Source organism: Brienomyrus brachyistius, chromosome 22 (genome assembly GCF_023856365.1).
Source record: "Brienomyrus brachyistius isolate T26 chromosome 22, BBRACH_0.4, whole genome shotgun sequence".
Lineage (NCBI taxonomy): Eukaryota > Metazoa > Chordata > Actinopteri > Osteoglossiformes > Mormyridae > Brienomyrus > Brienomyrus brachyistius.
Genome location: NC_064554.1, coordinates 2,599,506 through 2,626,677, shown reverse-complemented (window position 1 = coordinate 2,626,677; position 27,172 = coordinate 2,599,506). Strand labels below are relative to the sequence as shown.

The window sequence follows — 27,172 nt, the reverse complement described above, 5'->3', positions numbered from 1 at the left end:
GCCCATCGCAGGACATACTCACACACCATTCGCTCACACATGCACACCTATGGACAATTTAGTAACTCCAATTATCCTCAGCTGTGGAGACTGTGGGGGGAAACCGGAGTACCCGGAGGAAACCCCACGACGACATGGGGAGAACATGCTAACTCCGCACACGTAACCCAGGCGGAGACTCGAACCCGGGTCCCAGAGGTGTGAGACAACAGTGCTAACCACTGCACCACCATGCCGCCCCTATTACATATTTCCATTTCAGCAGAATTCAGGAAGCAAGTGGGAAAAGCATTTTGCCACACACATGCATGCACCAGTGCATGTTTGTATATGAAACAAAGAAAATGTGAAGTTTTGCAAACAAAAAAAAAAAATTTAGCAAAATATTTCTGTGACTTTAGCAGACGTTTTGATATGGCTAAGCTAACACATTCTGACAGACTTCATAGCATAATTTTACACCACCATGAAGATCATCCATCTATTTTCCATTTTCATATATGTATATATACACACATATACTATATTGCCAAAAGTATTGGGACACCCCTCCAAATCATTGAATTCAGGTGGTCCAATCGCTTCCATAGCCACAGGTATATAAAATCAAGCACTTAGGCATGCAGACTGCTTCTACAAACACTTGTGAAAGAATGGGTCACTCTCAGGAGCTCAGTGAATTAAAGCGTGGTACCGTGACAGGATGCCACCTGCGCAATAAGTCCATTCGTGAAATTTCCTCGCTACTAAGTATTCCACAGTCAGCTGTTAGTGGTATTATAACAAAGTGGAAGCTATTGGGAACAACAGCAACTCCACATAAAATTACAGAGTGGGAACAATGCGTGCTGAGGTGCAGAGTGTGCAGAAGTCGCCAACTGTCTGCTACAGACCTCCAAACTTTCTGTGGCCTTCAGATTAGCTCAAGAACAGTGTGTAGAGAACTTCATGGGATGGGTTTCCATAGCAGAGCAGCTGCATCCAAGCCAAATTTTGAATGTATTTTTAAATGGCTTAGATAAATACTAAGCGATGTGTATAATGGTGTATTAATTATAACTGATAATTATGAAGTGTCCCATGGCAGATAAGAAGGTTGGGAAGCACTGCATGGTGCCATGTGAGGGACTGGAATCCCATTCAGGCCGTTTTCCTGTCCTGTACCCAGTGCAGCGTCGGATGGGGTTCATGGCCATTAAAGCTATTACAGGATGAGCTGCTTTAACATGCTTTTGAATGAGCCGGGCGTCAGGTACACCGGCCGTGAGCGGTGTACCTGACGCTAACGCCGAAGGAGCCGACGTACCTGACGCTAACGCCGAAGGAGCCGGGGCCGGTGTACCTGACGCTAACGCCACCAGCATACATGACGCTAATGCCACCGCCGTACATGACGCTAACGCCGAAGGAGCCGGGGCCGGTGTACCTGACGCCAACGCCACCAGCATACATGACGCTAATGCCACCGCCGTACATGACGCTAACGCCGAAGGAGCCGGGGCCGGTGTACCTGACGCCAACGCCACCAGCATACATGACGCTAATGCCACCGCCGTACATGACGCTAACGCCGAAGGAGCCGGGGCCGGTGTACCTGACGCTAACGCCACCAGCATACATGACGCTAATGCCACCGCCGTACATGACGCTAACGCCGAAGGAGCCGGGGCCGGTGTACCTGACGCTAACGCCACCAGCATACATGACGCTAATGCCACCGCCGTACATGACGCTAACGCCGAAGGAGCCGGGGCCGGTGTACCTGACGCTAACGCCACCAGCATACATGACGCTAATGCCACCGCCGTACATGACGCTAACGCCGAAGGAGCCGGGGCCGGTGTACCTGACGCTAACGCCGAAAGACGCGGGCCCGGCGTATATGTCTCTAACGCTGAAGTTGACATGAAAACCTCACACATGCGTGGTGCAACCAAGACCCAATCAGGTTTTCCTGATTTATATATGTGCAATTTGTATGTGAGCACAGTGACATTGTTTCTACACAGTGATGAACTTTTAGTTACCCTGACCGTTGCTGATTAAATTCTGGGCATATCATAAGTGGCCTTTGCCAAGCCTGGAAGGGAAAGGAGGGCGGTAGGTTCGATGGCTAACTAGCCCTCCATCCATCCATTTTCTGTAACCGTTTATGGTATTCGGAGTCATGCATAAAAACTTGCTAGCTATAAAAACGCAAAAGAGAGACATTCAGGACGTTTCCATATGGAAGTACAATAATTCAAATTAAATAAATAGATAAAGTGATTGATTGAATGAATGAATGAATGAATGAATGAATGAAAACAAATATGTAAACAAATGGGGTTCTGGTGGCCTAATGGTTAGGGCAGGGGTCGGCAACCTGCGGCTCTTTTACCACGTGACTGCAGCTCTTCTCATAACAATACACGAATTCACATTTTCATGTCTTAACATATGTTAATACTTTCGTAAAGATAAATCATTTACTTATGGGTTAATATTATTATTTTTTGTTTAGATATTTCTTTAAGCATATGTGAATTAGGCAGTCCGTCGCACGCTTGTTACGTTTTAACTGCATAATCTTATAGTCATTCGCTAAAACAAGATTGCCTCTATGGTTAAATTGTATGGTTTCCGGAGTTTTCTTAAGCACCTGAGATAGGATGTACGCTTCAACGTTTATTGGGATTCCTAATTCTTTCATATGCTTTTTGTAATAAATTGTCACCACGCCTTCCTAGGTCTTCGTAAAAATGTTTTCTCCTTATGTTTTCTTCTCTCAGAAATTACATCACGATTCAATTGATGTTCAGCATGAAATTTTAAAATTTTCCTTCCATCAACGTGACAAATCAAACACCGTGAAACAATAAAAGAATATTAGCATTACAACTCCATTTTTACAAAATTCTTTTGCCATTATACATACAGTAATCATTCATGGGTCTTAAGTAAACGATCTACATATTTCTACTGCGTTTACAATACAGCGAATAATCGCGAACATACATATAAAAACAAGAAAAGGCAAAACAGTATCATAGCGTGTGCTCCTTCTGATCAGAATTAGGAAACATTACTGCATTCTAAATTAAACCTTTTATTTTTACTAGTAATTTTGCTAATAATGACATGTTGGCAACAAAATGAAACAAAATACATTCGTTGGACAAAATACAAATAAATATGAAATAAATGCTTAAGCAACCAATTTACTGGCGGCAGCTACAATTATTATATTTTCTCTAATTTACATAATATAGCCAGTTGAGTTGGGAGTGCTGAGGACATTTTGCACTGTTCGGTCACCAGAGTTACAGCACTGAAGTGGAGAGTCAAGAGCAGCGACTACAGAGCCAGAAGAAAGGAGGGATGAGGGTGAAGACTATCGCTACAGTACCAGACGAAAGGAGGGATGAAGGTGAAGTCTACTGCTACAGGGCCAGGTGAAAGGAGGGGTGAAGGTGAAGACTACTGCTACAGAGCCAGACGAAAGGAGGGATTGGGGTGAAGACTATCGCTACAGAGCCAGACAAAAAGAGGGATGAGGGTGAAGACTATTGCTACAGAGCCAGACGAAAGGAGGGATGAGGGTGAAGACTATCGCTATGGAGCCAGACAAAAGGAGGGATGAGGATGAAGACTAATGCTACAGAGCCAGATGAAAGGAGGGATGAGGGTGAAGACTATCGCTACGGAGCCAGACAAAAGGAGGGATGAGGATGAAGACTAATGCTACAGAGCCAGATGAAAGGAGGGATGAGGGTGAAGACTATTGCTACAGAACCAGACGAAAGGAGGGATGAGGGTGAAGTCTATTGCTACAGAGCCAGATGAAAGGAGGGATGAGGGTGAAGACTATCACTACAGAGCCAGACAAAAGGAGGGATGAGGGTGAAGACTATCGCTACAGAGCCAGACAAAAGGAGGGATGAGGGTGAAGACTATCGCTACGGAGCCAGACAAAAGGAGGGATGAGGATGAAGACTAATGCTACAGAGCCAGATGAAAGGAGGGATGAGGGTGAAGACTATTGCTACAGAACCAGACGAAAGGAGGGATGAAGGTGAAGTCTATTGCTACAGAGCCAGATGAAAGGAGGGATGAGGGTGAAGACTATCACTACAGAGCCAGACAAAAGGAGGGATGAGGGTGAAGACTATCGCCACGGAGCCAGATGAAAGGAGGGATGAGGGTGAAGACTATCACTAAAGAGCCAGACGAAAGGAGGGATGAGGGTGAAGACTATCACTACAGAGCCAGACAAAAGGAGGGATGAGGGTGAAGACTATCACTACAGAGCCAGACGAAAGGAGGGATGAGGGTGAAGACTATTGCTACAGAACCAGACAAAAAAAGGGATGAAGGTGAAGTCTATTGCTACAGAGCCAGATGAAAGGAGGGATGAAGGTGAAGACTATTGCTACAGCGCCAGATGAAAGGAGGGATGAGGGTGAAGACTATCGCCACAGAGCCAGACGAAAGGAGGGATGAGGGTGAAGACTATTGCTACAGAGCCAGACAAAAGGAGGGATGAGGGTGAAGACTATCGCTACAGAGCCAGACGAAAGGAGGGATTAGGGTGAAGACTATTGCTGCAGAGCCAGACAAAAGGAGGGATGAGGGTGAAGACTATCACTACAGAGCCAGACGAAAGGAGGGATGAGGGTGAAGACTATCGCTACGGAGCCAGACAAAAGGAGGGATGAGGATGAAGACTAATGCTACAGAGCCAGACGAAAGGAGGGATGAGGGTGAAGACTATTGCTACAGAACCAGACGAAAGGAGGGATGAGGGTGAAGTCTATTGCTACAGAGCCAGATGAAAGGAGGGATGAGCGTGAAGACTATCACTACAGAGCCAGACAAAAGGAGGGATGAGGGTGAAGACTATCGCTACAGAGCCAGACAAAAGGAGGGATGAGGGTGAAGACTATCGCTACGGAGCCAGACAAAAGGAGGGATGAGGATGAAGACTAATGCTACAGAGCCAGATGAAAGGAGGGATGAGGGTGAAGACTATTGCTACAGAACCAGACGAAAGGAGGGATGAAGGTGAAGTCTATTGCTACAGAGCCAGATGAAAGGAGGGATGAGGGTGAAGACTATCACTACAGAGCCAGACGAAAGGAGGGATGAGGGTGAAGACTATCACTACAGAGCCAGAGAAAAGGAGGGATGAGGGTGAAGACTATCACTACAGAGCCAGAGAAAAGGAGGGATGAGGGTGAAGACTATCACTACAGAGCCAGACGAAAGGAGGGATGAGGGTGAAGACTAATGCTACAGAGCCAGATGAAAGGAGGGATGAGGGTGAAGACTATTGCTACAGAACCAGACAAAAAAAGGGATGAAGGTGAAGTCTATTGCTACAGAGCCAGATGAAAGGAGGGATGAAGGTGAAGACTATTACTACAGCGCCAGATGAAAGGAGGGATGAGGGTGAAGACTATCGCCACAGAGCCAGACGAAAGGAGGGATGAGGGTGAAGACTATTGCTACAGAGCCAGACAAAAGGAGGGATGAGGGTGAAGACTACTGCTACAGAGCCAGACGAAAGGAGGGATTAGGGTGAAGACTATTACTGCAGAGCCAGACAAAAGGAGGGATGAGGGTGAAGACTATCACTACAGAGCCAGATGAAAGGAGGGATGAGGGTGAAGACTATCGCTACGGAGCCAGACAAAAGGAGGGATGAGGATGAAGACTAATGCTACAGAGCCAGATGAAAGGAGGGATGAGGGTGAAGACTATCGCTATGGAGCCAGACAAAAGGAGGGATGAGGATGAAGACTAATGCTACAGAGCCAGATGAAAGGAGGGATGAGGGAGAAGACTATTGCTACAGAACCAGACGAAAGGAGGGATGAGGGTGAAGTCTATTGCTACAGAGCCAGATGAAAGGAGGGATGAGGGTGAAGACTATCACTACAGAGCCAGACAAAAGGAGGGATGAGGGTGAAGACTATCACTACAGAGCCAGACAAAAGGAGGGATGAGGGTGAAGACTATCGCCACGGAGCCAGATGAAAGGAGGGATGAGGGTGAAGACTAATGCTACAGAGCCAGATGAAAGGAGGGATGAGGGTGAAGACTATTGCTACAGGACCAGACAAAAAAAGGGATGAAGGTGAAGTCTATTGCTACAGAGCCAGATGAAAGGAGGGATGAAGGTGAAGACTATTGCTACAGCGCCAGATGAAAGGAGGGATGAGGGTGAAGACTATCGCCACAGAGCCAGACGAAAGGAGGGATGAGGGTGAAGACTATTGCTACAGAGCCAGACAAAAGGAGGGATGAGGGTGAAGACTATTGCTACAGAGCCAGACGAAAGGAGGGATGAGGGTGAAGACTATTGCTACAGAGCCAGACAAAAGGAGGGATGAGGGTGAAGACTATCGCTACAGAGCCAGACGAAAGGAGGGATTAGGGTGAAGACTAGTGCTGCAGAGCCAGACAAAAGGAGGGATGAGGGTGAAGACTAATGCTACAGAGCCAGATGAAAGGAGGGATGAGGGTGAAGACTATTGCTACAGAACCAGATGAAAGGAGGGATGAAGGTGAAGTCTACTGCTACAGAGCCAGATGAAAGGAGGGATGAGGGTGAAGACTATCACTACAGAGCCAGACAAAAGGAGGGATGAGGGTGAAGACTATCGCCACGGAGCCAGATGAAAGGAGGGATGAGGGTGAAGACTATCACTACAGAGCCAGACGAAAGGAGGGATGAGGGTGAAGACTATCACTACAGAGCCAGACAAAAGGAGGGATGAGGGTGAAGACTATCACTACAGAGCCAGACGAAAGGAGGGATGAGGGTGAAGACTAATGCTACAGAGCCAGATGAAAGGAGGGATGAGGGTGAAGACTATTGCTACAGAACCAGATGAAAGGACGGATGAGGATGAAGACTATTGCTACAGCGCCAGATGAAAGGAGGGATGAGGGTGAAGACTATCGCCACAGAGCCAGACGAAAGGAGGGATGAGGGTGAAGACTATTGCTACAGAGCCAGAGAAAAGGAGGGATGAGGGTGAAGACTATCGCTACAGAGCCAGACGAAAGGAGGGATTAGGGTGAAGACTATTGCTGCAGAGCCAGACAAAAGGAGGGATGAGGGTGAAGACTATCACTACAGAGCCAGACGAAAGGAGGGATGAGGGTGAAGACTATCGCTACGGAGCCAGACAAAAGGAGGGATGAGGGTGAAGACTAATGCTACAGAGCCAGATGAAAGGAGGGATGAGGGTGAAGACTATTGCTACAGAACCAGACAAAAGGAGGGATGAAGGTGAAGTCTATTGCTACAGAGCCAGATGAAAGGAGGGATGAAGGTGAAGACTATCACTACAGAGCCAGATGAAAGGAGGGATGAGGGTGAAGACTATCGCTACGGAGCCAGAAAAAAGGAGGGATGAGGGTGAAGACTAATGCTACAGAGCCAGATGAAAGGAGGGATGAGCGTGAAGACTATTTCTACAGAACCAGACAAAAGGAGGGATGAAGGTGAAGACTATCGTTACAGAGCCAGACGAAAGGAGGGATTAGGGTGAAGACTATTGCTACAGAGCCAGACAAAAGGAGGGATGAGGGTGAAGACTATCGCTACAGAGCCAGACGAAAGGAGGGATGAGGGTGAAGACTATCGCTACGGAGCCAGACAAAAGGAGGGATGAGGATGAAGACTAATGCTACAGAGCCAGATGAAAGGAGGGATGAGGTTGAAGACTATAGCTACGGAACCAGACAAAAGGAAGGATGAGGATGAAGACTAATGCTACAGAACCAGACGAAAGGAGGGATGAGGGTGAAGACTATCGCTACGGAGCCAGACAAAAGGAGGGATGAGGGTGAAGACTAATGCTACAGAGCCAGATGAAAGGAGGGATGAGGGTGAAGACTATTGCTACAGAACCAGACAAAAGGAGGGATGAAGGTGAAGTCTATTGCTACAGAGCCAGATGAAAGGAGGGATGAAGGTGAAGACTATCACTACAGAGCCAGATGAAAGGAGGGATGAGGGTGAAGACTATCGCTACAGAAACAGACAAAAGGAGGGATGAAGGTGAAGACTATCGTTACAGAGCCAGACGAAAGGAGGGATTAGGGTGAAGACTATTGCTACAGAGCCAGACAAAAGGAGGGATGAGGGTGAAGACTATCGCTACAGAGCCAGACAAAAGGAGGGATGAGGGTGAAGACTATCGCTACGGAGCCAGACAAAAGGAGGGATGAGGATGAAGACTAATGCTACAGAGCCAGATGAAAGGAGGGATGTGGTTGAAGACTATCGCTACGGAACCAGACAAAAGGAAGGATGAGGATGAAGACTAATGCTACAGAACCAGATGAAAGGAGGGATGAAGGTGAAGACTAATGCAACAGAGCCAGATGAAAGGAGGGATGAGGGTGAAGACAGTAACACAACTAACCAGTGCTGTACTGTTAGTCACTTTTGCGCTGTTACATGTCCAAGTGATTTAAACCTGAGATGCCCCCCCTAAAAAAAAGTTTTTCAATAATAGGTTTTGTAAGTACTTGAACTTTTATTTTTTGTGTTAAATGCATATATACACTTGTCACATTTAAAAATCATATCTCAAACTCCCTTCTTTACACATTGTGACTCACATTTAGGAGAAAATTGCTCTTTGGTTTAAAAAGGTTGCCGACCTCTGGGTTAGGAGAGTGGAAGGTTTCTGGTTCGAATCCCAGGCCAGCAACTACCCCACCACCATTCACCACTATCCGGGCACTAAATAATATCTTCCCACTGCTCTGTCAAATGTGGGTTAAATGCAGAGAACACATTTCGTTGTGGTGTGTCGACGATTAATGCCATAAAAGGCTGCTGTATTATTGTCTTGGACTTGTTATGCACCAGATGTGACGCTGTTTTTATGCGTGACTTACTGACATTTTACCAACAGGCTCGGCTTTCACTGAACACTACTGTTCACGTCCGCTGTGCGTCGCGCCCGCACCACGAAGTCAGGGGAGCCGCTGCGGTGCCGTAGCGCTGAATCACGCGGGTTTGCTCGTTCGGCATTGTTTCCTTTTCTCGCCTTGTTGTCTTATTTATTGGTCTTTCGGCGTCGCTTGCGGCTCATCACCCATCTTACTGTTAGATCGTCGACTTCCAAAAGGAGTAAAACACCTCCTTCCTTTGACTCACCCTCCACACTCCTCGCTCATGGGTTTTTTTGCCCCTCCCCCGCCAGTTAGCAATATTAGCTGTATCCATATGTTTTGATATATGTTCTGCCCGATGATATTTTAGAGCAAAACAAGGCTCATGAAAACAGCCAAAAACGAATGAATTGTCACACTCGATTATTGTATATACAGGTTGAAGTGGAAATTGAAATAAAACAACATGTATTTGATACATTCAAAATGGGACGACACTTTGTAACCTGCCAGCTATTAATTACTTGCAGCGTGGCGTTATTTGAAATACTATTGTATGCGATATAAGTGACCAACAACGTGTCTTAACAGAATATGTAAAATTCAAGGGAAAACCTACGGATGTGTGTTCACCCATATCGGTGTGTATTAAAGCGAAGGAGGAGGGGGGAAGAGGACGGAGTACATCTGGGGGGTGGAAGGAGGAGGGGATTAGGCGCACGATAGGGACCTAGTCGTTTTCCTAGCAGCCAGCGCACACGCCGTAAGAATAACCGGAGCGGATTGGAAAAGGAAAAGACGGGCCGAAAGAAAGAAAGAAAGAAATAAAGGAAGGAAAGAGGAGGCCGCATAAGAACGAATGGTTTGTTTATGTCGGGATACCCTTTTGTACGAAAGAAGAAAGGAATCGTATCAAGTAACAGGATTGGAGTGGCGTTCATAGACGGAGAAATATCCACATCGAGTTAGCGGAATGTGCAATTAAGAAGAACCGATCCGGACTTATTTAAGGCTCTTCCGTGGATTTAAAAAATGTGTCTGAAAGAATCCTTCCAGTTACACGACGAATGACGGCAATTTGTGCATAATCGCACGCTGGTATTATAACGATGGTCTTTTTTTCTGCCCGATATTAAGTAATCAGCTGTGAGTATATATAGAAAGATTTACTGAAGGACAGACAAATGTTCTCGCAAATGTGATACGTCTTGCAGCTCCCTTTTGGAAGACAACGAAATAGTTCCATTTTTTTTACATAATAAAACTTCCTATAGGCTACCTAATATATAGTTAAATGTGCAATACAGTAGGCTATGTTACCCGATGTAGGAAGTATATGTAATACTTACGTTTTTACCCCCGCGAATTTATATTAAAAAAAAATTTCGCCTGAATTCAATAAGGCCCATATCGGTAATTAACATAACGTCGCCGACCTGGCATTTTAAATTCGATTCTGGTGTCACAATATTCTGATGCCTTGTTATTTTTAGGGTCATGTATTTTTGCGTTGCTAGCCGGCCTGTCGCTACACATTTTGTTTAATCACGCAATCAGAGCCATAAGCAATCACGCACATTGCTGATCAATTCATTGCAAGTTTTCCTGCTATTTATGTTTTTCAGTCTCCACGCCTTGGAATTACGGCTTTCATGGTGCTAAATATTTTTCATTATCATTCCGTTTTTGTCGCGTAAAGGGAAGGCTACTTGTACTGAGATTAGATAGCGTTCAAGGCAGGACTTCCATACAAAGGGGCAAGGAGGCAACGGGAAAGGTTGAGAATATACAGATCTGCAGCACACTATCGTTCAATGTTAATGTCGACCGACGTTGCATCAATTCTTTTACCTGTATCCCGGGGGATAATGGACCGGGAAAGGGACGTTGACAATGAAAACCCGGCCGGAGGATCAGCATCTGTAAGAGGTATGAAAAGAGGGGATCCGGAGCCTGACGGACAAACGACCGCAGTATCTCTGCCAGAACTGGCCGGGGCTGAATGCAAGCGACCAAGGATAGACGGGTCGGGGACTGTCGCTGAGATCGGACAGGTAAGAGGCTGCCTTAATACTGCGATTGTGCCAATACTATATCATATATGGATCACTACTGAGGCCAAGGCCATAGACAATGTGAAGCGTTTCATGTCGTCCCCAGCAATTTTTTTAAGAAAATCTATTGAAAGATTCTGGTTCTCATGTGTTAAGCGCCTACAACATGAGATGTTGCATAAAAGATGGTCAAACGTGACCTTTCTCGATCCAAATTGACCCATATAGACGCCTTAACGTGATATATCGCGCAATGGAAACCCGATTAGTAAATCACACTTTTTATAACCGGGTGTTGTGTGCGCACACAAATTTGACTCATAATATAAATCTGGACCGTTAGTATATTAGAATGATGAAATAACTGTGGAACCGATCCTAACGTTTTTGCTAGTTTCTACTTTAAATGCGGAGTTTCAGTCGGTATCATTAATATGTCGATATAGCAGTTTTCCTGCATATAACTGTACCCAAAGCGAGACAAAGGTAATCTGATATGGCTGCCCCTGGATGTCAGAGTCCAAAACGAATCGTAACATTTTCTCAGTCGCTTTCTGTCGTGTAGGCATGTGTGTTGTATTTATACAGTCGCTGATAAGTCAGTGTAATAATTAATTGCCAGCCATTGAAGGCTGTAAATAAGACAAAGGCAAGAGGCAGATGGGTCCTTTTTTAGACAAAAATCCTTCGCTTGGGCTCAGCAGTGAAGCCTAAATTATAAATAAGGGTCTCAGTGATGAATACCAGTGGCATTTAAAGTCATTTGGTCTGAATTTCATGTAGGTGAAAGGAGACAGGAAAGAGGTGGGGGAGATGGAGTGCGGGGGAGGGGTCTAGGTCAGAAACAAAGAACAGACGGGGTCCCACTCTGGGTACAAAAGAAGTGGGGGATTTTGGGATAACCTCAGGGCCGCCGACCTGGAGCCAGAAAACTGGGCATCCCTGCTGTAGCCCCAGGGCATGTTATTGTAAGCCCACATCATACACACTGACTGTGCCGCTGGAGTGGTGATCACAGGATTCCCTACTGATCACCCGCTAGCCCCAATCGGCTATACGGAGAGGTGGCCCATCTGTCTTTTTTTCGGACGGGTGTCGGATCGCAGAGATGAGACCCCCCACCCTCCTCCCCCCGCCTCAAATGCACATGCCTGCCACATGGGCCTGCAGCCGGTGATGTCACTGTGTGGAGGATGATGCAGATGGTGGAGGAATGGTGATGGCAAGGAAGTGTGTGTGTGTGTGTGTGTGTGTGTGTGTGTGTGTGTGTGTGTGTGTGTGTGTGTGTGTGTGTGTGTGGGGGGGGGGTTAGGAAAGGTCACAGCTGCCGATTGAGCGGTTCCCCCAGAGACACCCTTACAGTGGGACGAGTGAGCTGGTGGCTGACTGGGCCTGAGCAGGCGGGGGTGGGATGGTGGGGGCAGGTGAGGCCAAATGGGCAGGAGAATGTGCTCAGCACTGTTCTTTCTGCTTCCTCCCCAGTACTTTCTCTGCATCCCCTGAAAAGCCCCCCCTCCCACCCCCAAGGCAAATTTCCAAATTAATTGACTCCTGGTGAACAGATTCTCTTTTACCCAATGAAATGCTCTGTGCCTGTCAGCCTGTACAGTATCGATGCACTTATCTGCTCGGCGTCATCCACAGTGTACAGTGTTTACTTTACCACCACCCAACCCCCCCTCCCCAGCCGCTCCCTCCCTCCCAGAGCCCATTTTCCCTATCGTTGGCGGTAAAGAGGCTTTGTGTTGCACTAACAAGATCAAAGCTCATTTAGGGGAGGGCATTAACCAGGCCGGTCTCTGGCGGGGGAGGGGGACCGATCCTGGGTTCTGCTTCTCAGTCCGTTCCGAGATGGAGCCAGCGATGGCCGGACATCACGGCACCGCTACAGCGCAGCCATTCCGTCACTGCCTTCCTTGGTCATGTTATTCTTGCTGACATGTCAAATTTGGAGTGTTTTTCTTCCCTCTCATCCTTTGTAGTGTATCAGACACCCTGCCGCTTGCTCTCGTCTCCCTGTTTAATGAATACTATTGAACTTTGAGCATAAATATTGCTATGGCACCCTTGACCCTGATGATAAGCAGTTGCAGGTGGAGTGGGGTGTATTGGGGGTGGGGGGTGTTTGTCATGCATTGTGAAATGCCTGGGATTCTAACCAAGTCTTAAATAGAGTAGATTCTGACTCTGGCATTTTGCAACCAAATCTGATAGGTGTGTGAGCAGACTGTGATTTACTGTCGGTCCCTTACTTTCTGGATGAGGATGGTCCCTCGTTACGCTCTCACTCCTGGTCACCTCCTGGTTATTTACTTACCTTCAATCTTCCTCCATTTTTCCCCTCCACCCCAGCCGTACAATTGCACCCTCAAACTCTTTTCGAACGATCCTCTCCCATGATTTTTAAGTTTCCCCACGAATAACGGAGTGTCCAGGAGTGTGAGGGGATCCTGCTGCCGTGTGACTAAGCTGCTTTGGTGGATCTTTGCGATATTATATTACAAGTGAGCGCCTCTCACCCCCCAGGGGTGTTTAATCACAACTAGGCAGATGATGACGATAATCTCTGCAGTCAGAAACAAAGCTGATTTTCTGTGTGGAGGCCTTATGGAGGGTGCTGCTTTCGTGCGCCTTTGGTGGGGGTGTCCAGGGTTCTAACTTTGTATCATATATCCTTTTTGGGTGTACCAACACCCCCCCCCCCAAAGGAAATGTAGTCACATCGCATTCCTTCTGTATGACTCGCTCCTACTGCGTCCTGGTCTGTTTCTGTTCGACATTAACATTTACCTCTTTCCTTTCTCTTCCCATTGCCCCTCCCTGCCCTCCACCCTGCTCTGCCCCATTCCCCTCGCCTTTCCTCTCCTTGTCTCCTCCTTTCCTCCCTTGCCTTACCTATCCCCCACTCTCCATTTTCAGACAGATTGATTCCAGATGTTAGCAAATTCTCCCTCCCCCCTCAACCCTCTAGTCAGGTCCCTCCCCCCCGCCTGGCTGCACCAATGGCAGCCATGTTGTTTTAGCTGCTATTTTATGTAACCAACGTGGTGAGAGTGGTCTCACTCTTTCTTAGCCTCTACTTCTGTATGACACTCCTACCCCCCCCTCCCTGTAATTTAACCCAGAAAAAAGAACTACCTGCAGTCGTCTTTGTCTCCACTGGTCACTTTGCTCACTCTCCCTTTAAGCTGCGCGCTGACGACTGTTCCCCAGGGGGACGATGCACAAGGGTGAAATTGGTTCCAGATGAAACAGGAAATGTGGAGGGGAGACAAAGAGATTGCTGTTTGTGTGGGACTGAGAGAGCTGTGGAAAGGGCTGGGTCACCACAAGAGAGTTTAAATCTGCCAGTTTTTTGGTTACAAAGCATGTGGAGTGTGCAGTACTTTTTAACTTCTAAAAATGACTGTCTTCAGTTGTGACACATAATTTTCCTTCCTGAGGAATGAGTCCACTTCCCTGTGTATCTCATTCTGTTCCTTCTGCTTCTGTCCATTACCTCCTTTTCTTTATATATTTAGTTGTTGTTTCATTCTCCCACGTGGAGCTTCTTCCATCCCTGTACCTGCCTTTTTCACTCACGATCCATTTAAGTTTTGTCTCATTCCATTTACAGTGTCTGTGAGTGCGCCTCTCTCTCTCTCTGCCTCCTTCCTGCTGTCGCCATTGCATCCTTGAGTGTCCTCCTCTCTGATTGGCTGAGAGAAAAATGACAAGGGGAATCGAAGTAATTTCCTGTGCAGGGGGGTTGGGGCGAGAGCCGGTGTTTGGCTCCCTTTGTGAGCAGACTGGCTACTCCATGCACTACCGAAGCCCCAAGTGCCGGCATAGAAACCAGCCGTGTGCGATACTCCTTATTGGCATGCAGGCTTGTATCTGATAGCCGTCGCTTGTAACACCCCTGACTCTCCCAGCCATTGGAGAGTCCTTGTTCTCTTTGGGCAGTCTAATTTTCAGTAATTTTGGTTTGTTTGTTGCGAAGGGGTCAACTGGAGTCTTCGAAAGATCATTGATTGTGTTGGGATGTGTCTCGAATAAGTCACACGTTGTCAGTGTGCCACCAGCAGTCCCGAACACTAACGGGGCGCGGAGAGGGAAGCGCTGAAATGATCTAATTAAAAAATAATTACAGAACAGTTGGCAGAGATGTTCAGTTCTAGGTCAGCTATGGGGTGCGTGCACGTGTTCGAGAGCCCGGTGTTTTTTTGCCTGATGGGAAGGGCAAAAGGGAGAAAAACGATGCATCAGCTAACTAAAGAGTTCACGCTTGGCTGAGGGATGGAGAGGAACAGCCCAGAGAAATGAGTGCTAACTGATTATTGCACAGATGCTGCGCCCTGCGCTGCTGAGCTGGTTCCCTGTGTGTGTTCCTTGTATTAGCCTTGTAAGGTTTTTTCTTCTGTCTCTCTCTCTCTCTCTCTCTCTCTCTCTCTCTCTCTCTCTCTCTCTAGTCGTCTTTACTTTTTCATGTGAATCTAATATTTTGAAGGGCTGACTTCCAAGACATATACATGAAAACTGGCCCTGTTATAACAAAAATGGCATTGGTGTAAAGAAAAAAAAATGCTTCCTTAACAAGGCCTTACCTTTCTCTATAGAACAATGACCCCTTGACTCCTGGTTTCCATGGATACCCACCTCACAGTCAGGTAGGTCAGAGCGCTTATCAGTGTGGTTCTGTTAGCCTTTATTTGCTTCACACTCATTCATTCTGTCTGTCACTGCTGTTCCAGTGTGGGTCCCCCCCCGCCCCCCCCCCCCCCTTCGTCAGTGTTTCTGCCTCTGTGAATCAGATTTGCAGTGACATGGTCCTGCCACATGAGGGCAGTGCTGAGTTTTAGGCCATTCTCACACCGGGGTGCACAGAGCCAGATGTGGATCTTTGTCTCATAGGGGCATTCTACCTGCAATTGTATTTCTTTGAGAAATAGCTCAGTTTCATAGACTAATGGAATAGCAGCGTACGACAACCTCTGGGAAAGTTTTTAAGTTCTTTACATTTTTTTAAATGAATCTTGGTTCTGTACGATATGACGGTTACACCATTGAATAATTTCATCAGGGAGTAATATCAGTATCAGTGGATTCGCTCATGTTGTCATGAGTGTATTCATGTTACGTCTCTATGAGTTTAAGGAGAGCGTGGCTCACTCACTAGACCCCCCACACACACACACACCCGCTATGGCCCTAAGGTTCTGGAGAACAATAGGCATCCCCACCACTCTGTGGACCAGTCCTCAGAGGGTTGTGGCACACATGATTCCTGTGTGTGTGTGTGTGTGTGTGTGTGTGTGTGTGTGTGTGTGTGTGTGTGTGTGTGTGTGTGTGTGTGTGTGTGCGCGCGCTCACCACCCTTAACTCGGTACATATGTTGGCCGTGTCTCTCTGTCTCTCTGAGCGCTCAGCCCATGTTGTTAATCCCCTGATCATCCCCTATTCATACTTTTATCCCTGTCGCTTGCACCCTAATCCTGTCATCTCTTGCCTTTTTCTATCCCTTTATCTCCATTTCACTATCTGTTCATCTTCTCCACCTTTTTTCCCCTCCTCTAGTCTCCTTTCTTCCTTTGAAACTGCAGCTCTTAAAAATTTGTACTTTTTTGGGGTGGGGGGAATAAGAAATAATAAAAGGGAGAGGTGCATTTGTATCTCACGGCGGCACGCAGTTTGAATTCGAGATCGCGTTCGACATTGAATGCAGATCCCGCTAGCTGTTGAATTTGGTTGTCAGGCTGCCGAATCTGAACTGTAACCTGGGGCATGAAAATGGAGGTGGGAGGGGTCTGAGTGCACCCGCTGATGATAAATAAATAAATGATCAAAGCCCCGCAGTACAAGAGATCAGGTTACGGGTACAGAACTAAGCATCTTCTGCCCTCATACGTTCAGCCAGCTGTCAAGAGCGAGGGAGGGGTGCGAGGTGGGGAGGGGTGTGAGGTGGGATAGGAAACAACTTGACAGGGAGGGAGAACGAGAGAGGACGGGTTATGAGGGAGAGAGAGGGGGGAGGAATGACTCGGGCTGTCAGGAAAGGAGCGAATCACACAAGGGGAGACGGAGCTTAAGGCAGGAGAGTGAGGGAGCGTCAGGAAGGGGGGGAAGAGGAGTTTGTGGGAGTCCTGATAAGGAGGAGGGGGTGGAAGGTGAATTTTCCCGAGTTAGAATCAAAGGAGAAAAGGGTAGCCCTGGGGGTGAATACGGGGTGGGATTTCTGGCGTTTTCCCCCCACCTGTACGATGATGGGAGTCTGCCACCACACGGCACTGCCGGTAAGTTCATCTATAACTCATAACAAGCACTGTCTTTTACTTTGTTTGCGTCTCAAGCTTCTCGGTGCGTGATGTAGGCCGCTTTACGGTGACCGTTACCCCTGTGGCCAGCGCCCTCATAGCGAGATTGGATATAAATCTAGCTTGCGTCAATCCAGCTGCTACAGAATTTGTGGTGTCAGCGGTATGCGTCCCACATCATGTGATTTAATTTTTCCCGGGGAACTCTTCAAAGCACTTCTGTATTGGTCAGCTGGCTTTTCGGCATTGTTATAGTTAGTGGTCCTGGACTGAGGCTGCGGCCCAGGGGGAGTGTACAGGGTGAGCGTGGCCACAGATGCAGCGAATCTCTCCGTCTCATTGGGGCTTCCACGCTAAGGGTTAGATGCCCAGTATCACTCTGAGTTGAGTAGTGGGGTCTAATATTTCTATCCAGAATGACACCCCTAAATTTTCAGGGAGCCGCCTGCAGGCTCCGGTAGCTGTTAGCCAAAGGCGCCAGGTGGTAGCGTGAGAGGAGGTGCTCCAACATATATGAATTTGTTTGTTTATTTAAGAACCTGCCACATCAGCTGTTCTCTGGCTTTAAGCAGAGTCCTCTTCATGTTTAACACCTTTTTTTAACACTCTGGTTAGAGTTAGCGGCGGCTAAGCCTGTTGGTGCAGCCCCGCAGAACCTCGCAGCAGGGCGCGTGTGTCTGTGTGTGTGTGGGGAGGGGACGTTGTCTACAAAGCGTGGCCCTGCCGTCTGCTCGTCCGGGGGACACACGCTGTCGCTCTACTGCAGGTATTCGCGGGGCTCCGCCCAAGCATTTGCCTCGGGGTGAGGAGAGGCCCTTACCTGCCCTGTAAGATGGCTCGCACAGAATGCTAAACAGTAACCACCAGGTCCTGCATGCTAACCCGCAGCGCAGCGTCCCTGTCCTCTCCCGAGGCCCCTTTATGCCGATTCGCCACGTCGGATGGGGCACGCCGGGCACTAGTGCTAGCTAAACATCATAACCTGTTCAGCTTTGCTTTTCCTTTCTCCTTCCCATAACCCTGCACTCTGTTCGAGTGTCTGCTTACATACAAGACGTAGCTTAGGTTTGCCTCTGTTTATTAGTCTTAAAGCAGAGTATTTTTCATGGTCAGTTTATTTAGGGCTGTGGGCAGGACACTAAATTTTTAATGTTTGTATCTCAGGTAATGTGATGTGGTTGACTTTGCAGGGTTGCCTAGGTATGAGTTTCAACTTGCACAGGCCTGCGGGACTAGTAGTTTGCACTGACATTGGCAAGTAGCTGTATGTTTTGCTAAGAGCTCTGACTTGTTGTGGTTGGGCTGTTATTTAAAAATCTGCATTTTTCCCCTTTTAAATCGAGTATAAAGTATAAACATTGAAATCTCTAAGAATATGTTTAGACAGAAGTGCAAAAGGTTTAAAATAATCATGAAATTAAAACATAAGAGGCGATGGGGTTATGAAAGAGTCTGTTTATCTTAAGACGCATCGGCTTGCCTTTAAGAGTAGCTATAGATTATATTGCTCGCCGTGCTCGGACCCATTTGGACCAATTACAGTTTTTCCATTGCTTGTGGGGATAGGCGAGAGAAGACGATTGGGCAATATTATTGGTCTAAAATGGAGTGGGCGGGGAGAAGAGAGGAGGAGGGCGGGGGATGGACTGTAATGGTCGCTGATAGTCGACGGTCACGTTTCTCAGTGGCGGCGTCTTTGATTGGCACGAGGGGGAGGAGCGAAGGTAAAAAATCCGCGTCTGGATTTCGTCGGGCGAGAGAGACTCCGGGAAGGAAAGCGGAAGATACGAGCGTGTCCGAGCGCTGGCAGCCTCGGGGAGAAAGCCACCGAAGAGGGAGGGCTTTCATGGAGGAGGAACAAGGGAAAGTCGAGCGGAGCTGTAGCCAACCGCCAGACTGACATTACCGGCAACTTAGTTAGAATTAGGGTGCATCGTGTGCGGACAGTGCGCTCCGCGGCTGCGAAAGGTTAAAGCGTAAAGCGCAGATGCACCGCAGTGTGCAGCAGGCGTGCTGGGAGTGAGCGAGCGATCCAGCTAAAAGGGAAAACGGCACTGCAAAGCCCGTCTCCTTTCACATCCTGTTGTATGGAAAGACGCATGGTGTCTCAGGTAAATGTCCATCCCGGGGCGGTGGGAACCGTGTCGTTAAGCTGGTGGCGATGCTTGCCGTCCCGGTGGATCCGCTGTACGGCTGCGGCTCCCGGTTGCGCCTTTGCTTCGGTGCCGCTGTTAAATTCATGCGAAAGGGGCGTGTGACTTGTAGCGTCGCCGCTTTGATGCTGTGGTGGGGTTTTTTTGCGTTTGAATTTGGCCATATGGCTTGAGTTGGTGCAGGGCTGGCGCTGCAGCCTTTTAATGACTTAACTCATAGAAGGATGTAACATCCTGATTGTTAAAGACAGGGCCAGTTGGAGCTGGGGAAAAAATCCTAAAATCTGTGGTAAAAAGTAGATCCCCCTCACTGTGGACCTTGTATTATCCCTATTCTTGTTGCAACTTCACTTCATATGCTTACAGCTTTTTAAATATGATTTTTAAATTTTGTACTAACCTTAAGCATCTTATTTAGGTTGTTTTAATGGTTTGAAACATTTTAGAATTGTCAAGTTATATAACCTTTTTGATTGTTTAGTCTGTTTTTACTGCTCACTATACTCTCGCCATAAGTGTAGTTCTAGACTTTGGCAGGGCGCTAAGGGACAGCATATATGCATCCAGGAGAAGACTAGGAAAGCGCGGCTGTCATATGCGGCAGCTGGGGGACGCTGATTCTTCTTCCCTGAACCTTGGCTGGCTCCCTGCCCCCACGTCCCTGCAGAGATGGCCTTATAGGGCAACGCTGCTCTAGGGCTGTTGTATCAGGAATGCAGGAGTGATCAGTGCGTCTTCCCTGCCTCGTCTGTTACCCGTTCCTATCTTCCTCCCCCCTCCCCTTTTGGTGTGTGACTGTGTGTATGAAAGGATCCACTAAAAGGCCATCTGGTCTGGGAGGACTTTACAGTAATGAGGCTCTTTCACCAGCCGCCCCCCGCCGCCCCCGTGCCTCGAGCAGTGTTCAGTGGGTCTGAGTCAGTGGGCACTCTAGGTGCATCCTGCTCTTCACCGAGCGCGTGCTCAAGTATGACTCTGCACCCCGGAGAGGTGCATTGTGGTCCGTTCAGGCAGGCTGCCGCGATGCTGAATGCGAAGGTGGGGGTATAATCCAAGAGAGTGCGGTTTATTAATGCAGCAAATGGCACAGGCAGTTGGGAAAAGCGGAGAATATTGCAGCTTCTTTTTGCCATCTATGTCATTTTATGACGCTTTGCAGACTGCTGGGAAAGAGCAATAAAAAGAGGCCAATAGAGACAGACGATGTATTTGTGTTTGGGCTGCGAGAAGGTCGCACTCAGCTTGTCTGCTGGCCGCTTTGGGCGCAGGCCGTGTGCTCTTACATAAAATTTTTACAGTTTTTTTTCTTGTAACTGATACTTGAATTCTATTATGCGGTGAGGTTTTGATCGTTTGAGTAGATAGCCCTACCAGTCCATGGTTCCAAGACGACCCAGTGATTGGTATGTTTGCAATGTGGGATGTTCCCCTTAACGGGGCGACGAATCCTTGGTCTTTTTGCAACCTCTGCTGTGTGTGGGGGGGGGGGGGGCGGGGCCATACATGCTGACATCATGGCAGAAACACTTATGGTCTTGTTGCCCCAATCAACGTTTGCCGTTGGCCACTCCTGCATGTAAACAGTATATATGAAATGCCCAAAAAATATGTGCGATATGTACAAGACAGTAGTACAAAGGCGAGTGCTGTGTAACGCAGTGCGAGTGCTTTAATGCAATCTGAGTGAATTACCAAACAAAACCAAGATAGTGGCTGTAGCATTTTTTTGCTTAAGATATTAATTCAGTACTTAAAATTCATGGCCTCCCTTCGACAGTACACTTCTCTTTCTGATCTTTCCATCTTACCTCGTCTTATTGTCTCTCTTGACGTCCATGTACCGGGAGCTGGGAGGGAGCAAAAATGAGGGTCTCGGGGTCCCCAAGGGCTGTGTTGGGGATCACTGATGCACTGGATTTATGCGGGGGTGGGGTTATTCATCGACCAACTGCATGACCTGTATCGATCGTTTTCCTCTTACCCCGACCTCCTCCCACCTTTTGCTCCTCCCCTAAACTGCCCACTCTCTCCTCCTTTTGGCCTCCCATCCTCATCCTTACCTCCCCCCCACCTGTGGTGCCCCAAGGTGTTGGCTTCATGACGTTCGAGAGCAGCGCCGATGCAGAAAAGGCGACGAATCCTTGGTCTTTTGCGACCTCTGCTGTGTGGGGGGGCGGGGCCATGCATGCTGACATCATGGCAGAAACACTTATGGTCTTATTGCCCCAATGAGCGTTTGCCGTTGGCCGCTCCGGCGAGCCTGCAGAGCCTCACTCTCATCTCTCCGTCATGTGACCGGCTAAAAGTCAAAATAATTTAACAGCAGATGGTGGCGATTGAGCGGGGGATGTGCTCCTGTCCATATAACAAATAAGTGTCTTTTCTCTCTGCGCCATATGTATGGCTGTCAATGTTGTGCTTTTATTATTTGATTGGCCGTGGCTGATGATGATGTCAGTCACCCTCGTCACTATTGGCTGGAGCTTCCCCCCCCCCCATTCAGACTCCTTTCGAGTGTGTGCCGGCTGTAGAGCGAGCGACACACGTGTCGGATTTCCGGGCCCTTAATAATAGATATGGCCGAGGTGAATATTACATGCAAGACATGGTGTGACCCCCCCCCCTCCCCCCCCCGCCGGCACTGGGACGCTGAAGAGGAAGAGTGAAATCGGAGCAGGGCCTCCCCTCTGTGGGTTGCCAGGGTGGGGAAGCAGGCAATGAATTTGTGGGCTGATCTGGTATCCAGTGCTGTCCGTGCACGTCTGTCCATCGTTTACGTTAATAAGATCAATTTTATTGTGACCTAAATTATATTGTAACTAAATTATACCTTTAAACTCTACACCCCCCACCCCACCCATTTGCAGGGTTCTCAAGAATCAGCGGGAGGTCAGGAGGGATTGCTGCCTCCACCCTTTTCCGCGTTCCCTCCCCCATCTCAGAATGGCCTGGGGGCTGAATACGGAAGCAGCCTATTTGGATCGACGGGGCAGGCCCCCTCGGAGGCCGGGGCAAACAGCTCAGCTGCTGTCCCTAATACCCTGAGTGCCCCGGTGAGTCTCGGCATCTTTAAAAGCTTCTTTTTGGTTTCTGCATCAGCTTCATGCTGACCCTCACGTCGCCTGCCCATAACAGGCAGATGGCGCAGCACCTGCAGAGGGAGTGGGCCTCTGCCCGGGTGGAAGCGGTGGCGCGGTGGGGGCTGATACTTTGGAGGGCAAATGCACCCCCAAACGACTGCACGTCTCCAACATCCCCTTCCGTTTCAGAGACCCGGACCTGAGGCAGATGTTTGGGGTAAGCATCCGGAATATTCTGGATCGTTCAGGCCCTTAGGGTGTAGGCGTTTGTAGATGGGCCCGTATGACCCTGGGTTCGACCCATGACATACTCTCTCAGAAATCCGTAGTGAACAAAGAGTCAGTTTTGAGGTTTTATTAAACGAAAATGAAAGAAAGAAAAGCAGAAAAACACGGAGGTGTGTTGACTTCATGCACCAACACTGCCACCCAGTGTAGATAAAGAGCAGTGTGAGGTCACTGCATAGAAGAAATGGAAAAAGAATATTTTTTTTCCTTTCAAGCTGGACTCCACAGTGAAGAAAAGCTTTGAGTTTACCAAAAATCTGTAATGAGGCAGAAAACTGTGCTAGAACTCCTTTGTTTACCTTCATGTGTTATCAATCTCACTGCCAAGACTTCCTCTTTCGATTTTAAACCCAAATGTTACCAGAAGTAAATAAACTCCACTTGTTTTTCCTCATCCGTAATTACATTGGTTCTCTGTGTACCTGGACATGGTGTATATTGACTCTTCTGTTATAGTTTGTTTTCAAACTCTCTCTGCCTTGTTGTCATGCCTCACTTCTGTTTTCCAGCAATTTGGAAAGATTCTCGATGTCGAGATCATCTTCAATGAAAGGGGGTCAAAGGTATGTGTTTGGGGGGGGGGGGGGTTGGATGTGATCCTGACACTGATCTGAGGATGTAGGCGTCATTTTAGCACGTGAATCCTGTTAATCAGGATTAGCAGATTGGGTAGTAAGAATGAGGAGCCTGGCTAGTCAGATCACTGTGTTGAACCACTTGTACCTACTATACAGTTCAATTGTTTGCGTATGTCATCGTACACATCAGCACAGCGAGACAGCGACTCCCTGAGCGTGCAAACTAAAGACATGTAAACGGTATATACGAAATGACATGTAACGCAGTGCGAGTGCTGTGTGACGCAGTGCGAGTGCTGTGTATGCTTTAACGCAATCCGAGTGAATTACCAAACAAAACCAAGATGGTGGCTGTAGCATTGTTTTGCTTAAGCTATTAATTTAGTACTTAAAATTCACGGACTCCCTTCAACAGTACACTTACCTTCCTGATCTTTCAGTCTTACCTCATCTTATTGTCTCTCTTGATGTCCACGTACCGGGAGCTGGGAGGGAGCAAAAACGAGGGTCTGGGGGGGGGTCCCCATGGGCTGGGTTGGGGATCACTGATGTACAGGATTTATGCGGGGGTGGGGTTATTCATCGACCAACTGCATGACCTGTATCGATCGTTTTCCTCATACCCCGACCTCCTCCCACCTTTTGCTCCTCCCCTAAACTGCCCACTCTCCTCCCCCTTTTGGCCTCCTATCCTCGTCCTTACCCCCCCCACCTGTGGTGCCCCAGGGTTTTGGCTTCGTGACGTTCGAGAGCAGCGCCGATGCGGAAAAAGCCAGGGACAGGCTTCACGGTACTCTTGTCGAGGGACGCAAGATCGAGGTAATTTGATGGCTTGTTTTTGTCAGCTTACCTTCCCTGCACTGTTTTTGTTTTTTTTTTTTAATCCTCACCATGTTATAATGATTATGATTAATTAATTATTTACTTAACTTCTGTAGTTTCTGGTCAGGGTTTTCTGTGTTTGTTTTGGTTTTGGCCATGCTAATATGATGTGCAGCAGTGTTTCCCAACCTGGTCTGCGGGGATCCCCAGGCAGCCCATGTACTGGGAGCTGGGAAGGAGCAAAAATGCGGAGCGTCAGTCAGGGAGCTGGGAAGGAGCAAAAATGTGGAGCATCTGGGAGGGAGCAAAAATGTGGAGCGTCTGGAAGTTCCTGAAGACCAGGTTGGGAAACAGTGATGTACAAGATCTACACTGGGATGGGGTGTGATCCATCGATCAACTGCATGAGCTATATCAATCATTTTCCTGTTAAGATTTGCATTACTGTTCCTACTTTTTTTTTTGGTTGGCACTGGCTTTGAATGCAAAGCATGATGGGAAGAAGAAGTGAGTTCAGTATGGTGGGTTGCATACAGTGTACTGATTAAAAAAAAAAAAAATAGATTCAAGATTTGATGATGGAGCTCATGAGCGCAGCACTCACAATGCGCCATACTGAGTATCTCTGAGATCACCGGTCACATGCAATGCTGCAGTCCAGGGGCTTCTAGCATCCCCTCCCCCCCGCTACAGCGGTGCATGCCTCGCCACGTTAGCGCCGCGCGGCACCCTTCTGCTCGCTCCCTCGCTCCTCTGCATGGGTACATTTTCCATGGATGCGTCCTCTGCGTCCATGATGGCTCACGACAGCAGACTTGCATGGATGGGCCTCTCCTGTTCGCTGATATAATTGCCTTCATTTTCATTTTTTCTCCCACCCCCTCCCACCCAAAGACCTAAACGACACCCACGGTCGATCAATGACATTGACCGCCCAACACGGTGACATAAACTCGATCTGTTCAGGGTATGATTAGGTCTTCCTGGCAATTTATGATGGTTCTACTTTCTTTTTTTGCTTTTATTTAATTATGTTCTGTTGTTTTTTTGCATGGTTTAACAACTTTGGCCGGCTAATTTTGGGAGCCACGTCTCCTTAGATCTGCATGTTTTTTTTTTTTTTTTTTTGTTATCACTGCATGAGTTATCCGAGCTGCTGTGGGTATATTTGTGTGTTATCGTCGCCTTCGGTGAGTGACTCCTTCATGCCATGGAATGCGAGAGTAGAGGTGTAGCACGCCGCTTTGGCCGCGGTAGGAGGGGCCTCTTAGGTCCGCCCCCCTCCCCCACCTCAGTGCCACATGGCCATTGTGGTTGGCCTCTCTTCTTTTTAAATATGTTAACATTTTTGTGAATTGTACCTGTAAGCCGAGCTGTTTCCTTTCAAAGCAAAAGCACCACTGGTTACAGTGAATTTAAAATGTAACCGTGCCTTTCAGCTCCCTTTATATAGTGAAGCCTTTTTGTTGTACGTGACCCACTGAATGTTCACCAGTGTGTACCATAGTGCAGTTCATATTTAGAGTGAAGAAATTTCCTTAAAAGAAATGGCCAGTTATTGGGAATGAGGGATGACTTATTACTGCATGGGTTGATATGCGAAATGCCTTCAGATGTTTTTGCTCTCCTGGTGGTGGAGTTGTGTAAATGCATGGAGAAGCTTTCATTACCGGAATGTGCATGAATTAATTCCTTGCACCTGGAGTGGTGACAGTGTTCCTGGCTGGTCTTACTTTATTTCTCTCTTTCCCTTTAAGTTTAGATATTTGTTTGCATGTTGTCATCTGATAATGTTTCTTTGGACTGTTGAATGTAAAGTGCTCTGATTAGTGACAATGCTGCTGCTGTTGTACGATGATGATGATGATGATGACGATTACTCTGAATATAATGGTGGTGGAGGTAATTGAGACATTGCATGAACTCTTGGATGCTCTTGTGATGAACACATTGAAAAATTTCCTTTGGGCATTGTGATCTGTCAAAGGCTTTTCGGTAAATGGGAGATCAGTGTGTTGCTCACTCTGTTTGTATCCTCTAATCATGCATGGATTCAACGAAGTATAGCAATTTTGGTTTGTTAGCTCTTAACAAGGTCTGGTCTTTCAAAACTGGTCTCTTTAGACTGATAAACTCTGTGCTCTGAAGAAACCAATTCATTTTTAAAGAAAGGTGTGTGTGTGTGTGTGTGTGTGTGTGTGTGTGTGTGGTGTGTGTGTGTGTGTGTGTGTGTGTGTGTGTGTGTGTGTAGAGAGTTTCTCCAAAGTACAGAGCTTGGATCAGGCAGCGGTGATGCATGTGTCTCTCTGGAGAACTGCACATGGAATCATGAATATAATTGCCTTGTGATTTATTTTTTTTTTTTTATTCTTGTTAATTTTAATATAGGGTGTGTTTGCATGGTGCATCTTGTTCTGCATGGCTAATCGCCGCAAAATGTCTCATCGATGGGACAGTCAAAGCCCTCGTTCTGAATGAATGCCACCAACTTTCATTCATCTCTATTTAAACGTCATTCTGCCTGAGCCAATCTGCTGTTATTAGAGTCAACTTAGCATTTGCCTTTTGAGATAATTACCTGGTGAACTCCAGTCAGTGAATGTGCTATTTGTCCTCTTGCTGTGGTAAACGCTGGCAGTGGCCAGAAAGCAGCCCACGCGGCTGCTTCAGAGGGCTCTGGTTGTCTCATTCGCCAAGTTGCTCTATTGGTCAGCACTGTAACATGTGAGGCTTTTGCTTGGATGCTAGTCTTCAGTTTGGATTGATGATTAATTATGTTTGCATGATTGATTTTGTTTTTTGTTTTTTTTTTATTGGGAGGGGGGAATGTTCCTGATCGGATGTGTGTGTGTGTGTGTGTATGTGTGTGTGCGCGCGTATGTGTGTGTGAAGGGAGATTGCTATTTCCTACTCCTCCCTCACACACATTTCATGGGCAACTAACAGTCTTCATTTCTCTCTTCTTTCTTGCGTGCTCTCTCTCGCTCTCTCTCTCTCTCTCTAACT

The 27,172-nt window shown here is 47.5% G+C and overlaps 1 protein-coding gene across 1 annotated transcript in view; it reads left to right on the top strand.

The window, feature by feature from the left end:
* Nucleotides 1-9,602: 9,602 nt before the first annotated feature.
* LOC125718055 (RNA binding protein fox-1 homolog 2-like) overlaps nt 9,603-27,172 on the top strand; it is a 26,848-nt gene continuing 9,278 nt past the window's right edge. The window contains 6 exon segments of the mRNA XM_048991542.1: nt 9,603-10,952; nt 15,551-15,601; nt 22,266-22,451; nt 22,534-22,695; nt 23,276-23,329; nt 24,071-24,163. Coding sequence (XP_048847499.1) covers nt 10,713-10,952; nt 15,551-15,601; nt 22,266-22,451; nt 22,534-22,695; nt 23,276-23,329; nt 24,071-24,163 — 786 coding nt within the window. The 5' untranslated portion in view covers nt 9,603-10,712.